The 8,965-nt window shown below is 34.1% G+C and overlaps 1 protein-coding gene across 2 annotated transcripts; it reads right to left on the reverse strand.

The window, feature by feature from the left end:
- Nucleotides 1–3,419: 3,419 nt before the first annotated feature.
- LOC133174857 (MRG/MORF4L-binding protein-like) lies at nt 3,420–8,823 on the reverse strand. Of its 2 annotated transcripts, none has more exons than XM_061309964.1 (4): nt 8,727–8,823; nt 6,782–6,903; nt 4,529–4,667; nt 3,420–4,146 (listed from the first exon to the last, which is right to left on the reverse strand). In XM_061309964.1, the coding sequence occupies exons 1-4, from the start codon at nt 8,806–8,808 to the stop codon at nt 3,965–3,967; spliced, it is 525 nt and encodes a 174-aa protein (XP_061165948.1). In that variant the 5' UTR covers nt 8,809–8,823; the 3' UTR covers nt 3,420–3,964. The 2 variants fall into 2 exon arrangements, with proteins under 2 accessions (XP_061165948.1, XP_061165947.1); XM_061309963.1 differs by having other exon boundaries at nt 3,420–4,149.
- Nucleotides 8,824–8,965: the final 142 nt, after the last annotated feature.

Consider the following 8,965-nt stretch of genomic DNA (forward strand, 5'->3'; position numbering starts at 1 on the left):
CCCCCTAAATTTCCAGTCAGGTGCTCTACCAGCTGAGCTATCTGGCCACCGGCGATCGAACCCGTCTGACCGCCATAACTGTAACCAGAAAGAATAAAATGTGATGGACCAGACCAGGATCCAAACATGGGCCCCCTGAATCACTAGTCAGGTTGACCACCAGGTCTGACCTTCCTTATAGGTCAAAATGGCTCCTCCCTGGTAGGTCTTTCACCTGTCACTTCCAGGGCATGGTCAACGCACCAAATATAACAGGGAAGGAGAAATATGCAATGGATCAGACCAGCATTGGAACACGGGCCTCCTGAATCACTGTCAGTTACTCTACCAACTTGAGCTATCTGACCATTGGTGATCGAACCTGTCTGATTGTCACCATAATCATGTGAACAGTTTACCTGTTACATGTAAATGAGTATAAAAGAAGATTATATTTGATATAACACAAATAGAATTTTCATAATCTAATTCAGCTTCTCCCTGAGGTCTGAACCATGGGCCCATTGGCCATGAATTTCACATTTTTTAAAGACAAGGTAGCAGTTTGCCTGCTAAATTCCTATGAGTAGAGAGGTATTTCATATATATGACCAACTACGTCCCAGCCTGTGGACTAAACCATAGATTCAGGAGCCATGAATTTCAGATATTGAGTCAATATTTTCGGTGAAATTAGAGGGAGGTCTGTAGATGCAGATGGGTGTCCAAAACTTACTTGCCCAAAAGGCGCCGAAGCTCAGTAGGGCTAAAAAAATGACTCGGAAACATCTCACAAAATTTGATACGTTTTCTTTTGTATCGTTATACCTGTAAATATTTTCTTAAAACGTATTTAACACAAGAGGCCCATGGGCCACATCGCTCACCTGAGCACATTGGCTAGGCAAAAGCACAAATCAGTTCAGTATTGAAAAGATTATGGGGGGGGGGGGGGTTGGGCTTGAATTTTAAACTACCTGATGATGCTTACATGTCAGTATAACAAATGGCTTTGTAATGGCTTTGTTGTACTTGAGAAGAACTTGAAAGTTTTCCCATATATTCCTTTGTAAAAATTTGATCCACCACTGTGGCTCCTCCCTATCCCAGAGGTCATCATTTTAACAAACTTGAATCTACACTACCTGAGGATGCTTCCATATCAATATGACTAAGCATAGCTTTACAGTTCTTCAGAAGAAATATTTTTTCTATATGTTCTTATGTAAAAATTTTTAATCCCCCATTGGGCCCCACCCTACCCCCGGGGGTCATCATTTGAACAAAATTGAATTTACACTAACTGAGGATGCTTCCATATCAAAATGACTAAACATGATTTTCAGTTCTTTAGAAGAAGATATTTTCCTATATGTTCCTATGTAAAATTTTCTATCCCCCATTGTGGCCCATCCCTATCCCAAGGGGTCATCAATTAAAAAACTTGAATCTACACTACCTGAGGATGCTTCCATATCAGAATGACTAATCATGGCTTTGCTGTTCTTCATCAGAATATATTTTCCTATATATTTCTATTTAAGACTTTGATCCTCCATTGTGGCCCCACCCTACCCCAGGGGGTCATGATTTGAACAAACTTGAATTTACACTACCTGAGGATACTTCCACATAAATATGATCAATCAGGGCTTTGCTGTTCTTGAGAAGAAGATTTTTAAAATATTTCCTATATATTTCTATGTAAAACTTTGATCCTCCATTGTGGCCCCGCCCTTCCCCCAGGGGTCATGATTTGAACAAACTTGAATCTACACTACCTGATGATGCTTCCATATAAATATGACCAATCAGGGCTTTGCTGTTCTTGAGAAGAAGATTTTTAAAGATTTTTCCTACATATTTCTATATAAAACTTTGATCCTCCATTGTGGCCCCGCCCTACCCCCAGGGGTCATGATTTGAACAATTTGAATCTACACTACCTGAGGATGCTTCCATATAAATATGACCAATCAGGGCTTTGCTGTTCTTGAGAAGAAGATTTTTAAAGATTTTTCCTATATATTCCTATGTAAAACTTTGATCCTCCATTGTGGCCCCGCCCTACTCCCAGGGGTCATGATTTGAACAAACTTGAATCTACACTACCTGCTGATGCTTCCATATAAATATGACCAATCAGGGCTTTGCTGTTCTTGAGGAGAAGATTTTTCCTATATATTTCTATGTAAAACTTTGATCCTCCATTGTGGCCCCGCCCTTCCCCCAGGGGTCATGATTTGAACAAACTTGAATCTACACTACCTGAGGATGCTTCCACATGAGTTTCATCTTCCCTGGCTCTGTGGTTCTTGAGAAGAAGATTTTTAAAAGATGCCATTAATTTTTCACTAATTCTTTATTATCTCCCCTTGAAAGAGGACATGGCCCTTCATTTGAACAAACTTGAATCCCCTTCACCCAAGGATACTTTGTGGCAAGTTTGGTTGAAATTGGCCCAGTGGTTCTTGAGAAGAAGTCAAAAATGTGAAAAGTTTACAGACGGACGGACAGACAGATGGACGGACAGACGGACTACAGACAAAATGTGATCAGAAAAGCTCACTTGAGCCTTCGGCTCAGGTGAGCTAAAAAGTTGTGATAATTGATGAGAGCTTTCATTTGATATCAGGAAAAAAGGGCTGACCCCTCTATTTAGGGGCCCAGAGGGGCCAAAAGGCTTTTATCTATAACTCTTTAACGATCAATATTTTGTTATGAATTACTGTAGCAAAAATGTTTATACTAACAATTTGCAACTATATAAGATTTTGATCATATTAATATTATTACTAATCAAGGGGGCCAGAATACTAAATCTTTGACGCTTTATATCTCGAAAAGGGAAATATTTTGATAAGCAGTATTGAACAAAAGATGTTAAAAAATAATGTTCTTAACAATATGCACCTTTCAATTTTTGCAAAACGGCCCCATTAAGGACTTCAAGGGCTGGCCACTATATATTTCTATTCTAATATCAGGTTATACAGAAATAATTTGTGTTCCGTTTTGGATATTAACCAATCAGAGGTTAGAATACAAACAAAATTAAATTATTCAAAAATAGCAAACAAATTACGAAAATGGACAAAAACATTTATGCAGTTATTGTAACATACTAAATGCAATATGAAGCAAATCTCATTACTTGCAAGTTATCAGATATCATGGTTCACATTTACAAATTCATAATCATGAGTGGTGAATAACAAAATTCCTTTATGCTACTTCATAGTTCAACACTCAGTATCATGATCACCTGACTAAGTAACAAAGCCTGACCTAGACATTGCAGCTAAAATTAAACATTGACAGTCACTATAAGAGATACAGTGCTGTACTTCACTACTTCATTATCTCTGATTTTTTTCTTATTGTTTGCTTCTTACTTTTTTTTTAATTAGGAAATGGATTCTAAAAAAATATAGACACCAGAAAGTTTTATAAATTTATTTTTGTTTGAACATTAACATAATTCAAGGTATGACCTGTACCTCTGAAGTATGTAACAAAAATGTAACAAAAATAGACATTTAATACCTTTTTTTCCTTTTAGATATTAAATCCCCAAGAAATGCAACTTATTTTATAAAAAAAATCATGATATTTTTCCTCCCAGCCCATTAAGGGTTGTATATATAGCTGGCATCAATCTAACTTGTACATGTATATTACTGTATCATTTCTTCTCTACCAGTAAAAATCCTCCGTCAGAAGATTTACAAAATTTTGTTATCAGGTGATAAGAAAACAAATGGTAAATTCCTTTTCATGATAAGAGAAGCTTAACCTCATCTACTGAGCTGGAATGAGAGATGAAGATTGTATTGAGGTCCTTTTAGATCTACAATTTATATACTAGTAACTTCATATTAAGAGGTTATAAACCCCTGAATACTTGAACAACATACAGAAATAAAGTCAGTCTGTCTTTTGAGCTGCCTCTTTTAACATTTATTACAACACAGATATTTTTGTTTCATCTTCTTCGTTTTGGAGGCGGGACATCAGGAGTAGCGGGACTGGCATTTGCTGAAGGCGTGTTTCTCGTTCTTTTCCTCTTTGGTGAGTTTTCTGGAGTGTTTGCATGAAGAACATTGCTTGTGTGTTTGTTTTCAATTTGCTTGGATTCATTTTTCTCCGATTTTCCATGTTTTGTTCCTACTGATATAATAAGTAATGCAGTGAGGTGGAAACACATTAATTACATGATACATGTAGTGATTCCAATTTTAAAACAAGAATCCTGATTTATACATATATACCTGAGTCAGATTTTGATTCCGATTTAAAACATACATGTATACCTGATTTAAAACATACATGTATACCTGATTTAAAACATACAGTATACCTGAGCCAGACTTTAATTAAGATTTAAACATATTCCTGAGTCAGACATTGATTCTTATTTAGTTATTTACCTGAGTCAGAAAGCATTTACCTGAGTCAGACTTTGATTCTGATTTAAACATATTTCTGAGTCAGACTTTGATTTAGTTATTTACCTGAGTCTAATTTTGATTCTGATTTAAACATTTACCTGAGTCAGACTTTGATTCTGATTTGTCTTCTTGTGAAAAATCAGTAGCATTTCTGGAAGTGTCTTTGACCTTGAAATCTTCTCCAGGGAGGTCAAAATCAGACTCTTTGTTTGGGAATGGTATGATTTCTGATTCATTCTTAAGAGAAATAAATTCAGAGATTTAACATATTGTATAGTACCAAATTAACAGGAATAGCCATGATCTATGTTTATTAATCATTCACATTGCTGAAGGGAAAATATGGAGAAAACCAAAGCATCACAAAAATTGTGCATATTATACTTTTTTTATTACAGTGAATCTCATTTAGTATGAACATTGATATAGTGAATTTACACTGTTGAATCCCCTGTAAAATTCTTTACAATTCTTTGTCAAATTTTACTGATTTAATGAACTCAGATATAGTGAATTTACGGATATGGAGAATTGATTTTGTGTCCCAAGAAGTTAAAAATAACGAAATTTACATATTTTATAACAAACTTTTAAAGATCTTAATATTAAAATATTGATCTGAATTTTTATGTTGTAATTTTACATTTAAAATTCAATTCATCCAAAAACTTTTGCACTCCACAATAACTTTTGTATTTAATTCTTCCCAAAATACATTTGGTAGGCATACTTGAAGGAAAAAATCTATATTATGAAATCGCTATACACATATATAGTTTTAGAAATTCTTTTTATGGATATAATGAATTATGTATATAGCAAAGTAAATTCACAGGTCCCAAGGACTTTGGAATAACCAAGTGTTACTGTATTGTTATTTATTTATGTAAATATGTTATACAGTCAAACTTCATTATCTCAATCTCAATGGGACTGAGAAAAACTTTTAGATATCCAAAGGTTTGAGATATTGAGAGTAAAATACTTAAAAAAAATGCTTGGGACTTCCAAATCACTTCAACATATCCATGGTATTTGAGATATTTGTGTATTGTGAGATACCACAGTTCAGCTGATTGTGTATACTAACAAACATCAATATAAAAATTAACGGTAGCACACTATAACTTGCAGATGCCTGCGACTAGCATGAGATGGTGATCATGATTATTGTTCTAATGAATACAGTGTGAACAGACCGAAGGTCAACTTTTAAGATGTTAATGGCAATATGTCTTATGTTGAACTAAATTCAACATACCAGTAAATAAACACATCAATAATATGTGCAAACAATCCTGGACTGAGATGTGCAGCTTGATTAACCGATGTCTGTTTAAGGTTTCTGCATTTATAACCAAGTACTAGACTAACTGCTTTTGAACAGGTGACATTTCTATAGTTTAAGAACATATTCTTAACATTGTTAATATATTTATGGATTTTTAACATAGCAATTGTGCTTGAGAAGTATTAAGTGATATAAGAAATATCAATACAAGAGGCCCATGGGCTATAATGCTCACCTGAGTAAGTTATACCCTGCTAGTCTTTTCAGATTTTTTTCTTTATATGAGAATTGTTACCCCATATTGTAACCTAGCTCTATCTTAAGGGGTCTCTGAATCTACACAACATGGGAAAGCTTCAACATCAGCATGACTAACAAGGCCTTCCAGTTATCAAGATTTTTTTTTCTATTATGACTCAAATAAGGTATAATCCCTATCAACCACCCCTGCCCCTATAAGCGCCCCCTAGGTCTTTTTCAATTGTCAGGAAATAAGGCCCCCCCCCCCCCCACAGTGATTAAAATCATCTAGAATCGTATCGAAAGTGTGCCATAATTTGAAGAAAGTGAAACTGAAACTTGATTATTGGGTAACTCTTACATAAAGTATTACTGATAGTGAAAGATTTTTAGAACGACCTAATAATTATGTATTTCTGAAAGTGAAAGTTACCTTCAAAATTTGTTCTCCTTGTCTATTCTCTAATTTCTTGGTGGAAAAATGAAACATTTAGCATAATTTGAGTGGATTATCTTAACTTAAAGGAAAATTAGACAATCTTTTAGTTGTTCTCTGAATTCATTTTTTTTTTCCACAAGATTTTTTGAAGTTAAAATATGACATTAAATATCATAAAGAGAATACCAAAATAAATGCCCCCTTTTCGCAATTTTCTATGCGCCCAGGGCGGTTAATAGGGATTATATGGTAACTCACAAGATTTGAATAGAAATCTCACACCGAGCACTCTGGTGTTTAGAATTTCATTGAACCTAACTTCCTGTTGCATTAATTACCTGATTCATGTTAATCAATAAGACACCAAAGATAATTTCTTACCAGTGCCTGTAAGTCATACATAGAACTAAGGTGATCCCAGATGTCTTTGGATGAAATTTTCCTGCTGGATGAGCTGTTCAGCTTTTCATGAATAAACAACATTTGAAAATGCTTGTTAACACCTGTAAATAAAAATTACTCTATCAGTTATGCAGTCTTTTATACTGCAACATTGAACGAGCAATAACAACAAACCACTGATGATGATTTGATTTATTTGGAGTGGTGTATTTAAAAAAGTCACACTTTCCTGACGCAATACTGTGGAATCATTTTAATTCGTGGGGGTCAATGTTCGTGGACAAGCAAAATTTTACTTGTTCGAGGGGACATAATTTCGTGGGTTACTCGTTTATACGGTAGATTCAATTAATCAATATGTTTACAAAATAAACGTTCGTGGGGATGTAAATTCGTGGGTAAGGGTGACCCACGAAATCCACGAACATTGGTCCCCCACGAACAATGATGATTGCACAGTAATTTTCAACTTTGCACTGTTCTAAACACAATCGAGGGAAAAATTGCTTTTCAAAGTGTGATTCCTTCAGAGCATTTACAATCAAAGTTCTTAAAGTTTTGGGCTATTTGGGACCAAACAGTTAATTATGAAGGAAGGCCAATTCTGGTGAACAAGAAAATTGATTGGTAATAATTCAGCAATGTGAAGTAATCATACTTATCTATGACTTACCATACATGACATTGTGCAGCTTTTTAATTTCATGCAGTCATATTTACGACATTGCACCTTTCTCAAATATTGTGATTTTAATACAAAATTAACATTATCTGTAATGCCTATGGGTCTGAAATTGTGCTTTTACGACAATAATTAGGAAAAAAACAATCAAATGGCTCTAACGACATCACTGTTTTCCGATTTTGTAAGCAATGCATGACGCTGAAGAATGACATATGACTCGCTTGTATATTCAAAACCTCCATGGATATATATATTTTAATAAAAACTGTTGACAGAACATCAAAATAAACATACTAGGAATCTAAACATTGCTATTTTTTACCAAAATAATTCATCTGTGCAAATAATTCATCTGCACAGAAATATGCATATACTGCAATATTGCAATTTTAGAGGTATTGGGCATTGTAAAAATAAACTTTGTAACTATTCCTACACCAACCTAGATGGTCAACTTTTTTGAAATTTCACAATTTGGCGACTTTTTACAATAAATTTCATGTACTTGGCTGAAAAAGAAATCTCTAGGGCAGAAATAAAAAAAATATGGAAAAATGTGATAATTTGGCGCTTTTCTAGCAAATTCCCATAGGGTCCTATAGTAAAATTTGACAATTTTTGAGATGGCCCCATAAGAAAGCGGGACGGTAAACATTCGTTAATCTTAAAACAATTAATACAATAGTACATATTTATTCAAGAAAATTTATCAAAATCTCTAGGGTAGAAAAAATTAGACTTGGCCTCGATAAATAAATCATGCTCACAATTTACAAAAGTACCAGATGCATAAAACAAAATGCCAATTGCAAGATATTTGTAAGACAATGAGTGTTCAATTTCATTACCTTTGAATAAGTTTGTCAATTTTGTATTTTTATAAAAAGAATTTCAATCTTTGTCTATTTTAATTTTACATTTAGACAATATTTATGACAAAAATTAGACTATTTATTTAGACAACAACAGAGATCCCCCTGACTTGATGACAATAATACAAAAGCATCAGCACACAGTAAACAACTAAGAGATTCATTATTAAGAGAAACTTGGTCATCTTGACAGTCAAATTTATCTGAATTTTAAATAGATTTGGACTAAAGTTACCTCCCTTATTAAGAAACCTCTCTACACCCCCCCCCCCCTCCAGCAATCACAAGCGTCTAAATAGCGTAAGTTCAATATAATCATCACGATCAGACAACTTTACGTCGCAAAATTAGATCAACTATTACATACCAACTGGCTTGTGACCCCTCATCGCATGAAACAAGCTTACTTCTGCGTCCACAGGCCAATTTCCTTTCTCCAGTTCCACCATTTTTATACTCACTTACTTTCGTATAAATAGTTTTGATTTAGAAAATAGTTTATTGAACCTTTTAACACTCTACTGCATTTACATATTATTATTGTTATTAATAATGCACTATATATCAATGCTTTTAAAAAATCATTCCTGAAACCAACGTGTATAA

This window comes from Saccostrea echinata, unplaced genomic scaffold, assembly GCF_033153115.1.
Source record: "Saccostrea echinata isolate AGI-Se365-2 ecotype Australia unplaced genomic scaffold, CSIRO_AGI_Sech_v1 ptg000060l, whole genome shotgun sequence".
NCBI classification, from domain to species: domain Eukaryota; kingdom Metazoa; phylum Mollusca; class Bivalvia; order Ostreida; family Ostreidae; genus Saccostrea; species Saccostrea echinata.

Bases quoted from the DNA above. Each gene is read 5' to 3' on its own strand.
- LOC133174857 (XM_061309963.1), bottom strand. From the start codon at position 8,808: ATGGTGGAACTGGAGAAAGGAAATTGGCCTGTGGACGCAGAAGTAAGC. The intron at 6,904-8,726 runs GTATGTAATAGT...TTTTATTTACAG, and splicing joins GAGGGGTCACAAGCCAGTTG to GTGTTAACAAGCATTTTCAA. The intron at 4,150-4,528 runs GTAAATGTTTAA...TTATTATATCAG, and splicing joins AGAATCAAAGTCTGACTCAG to TAGGAACAAAACATGGAAAA.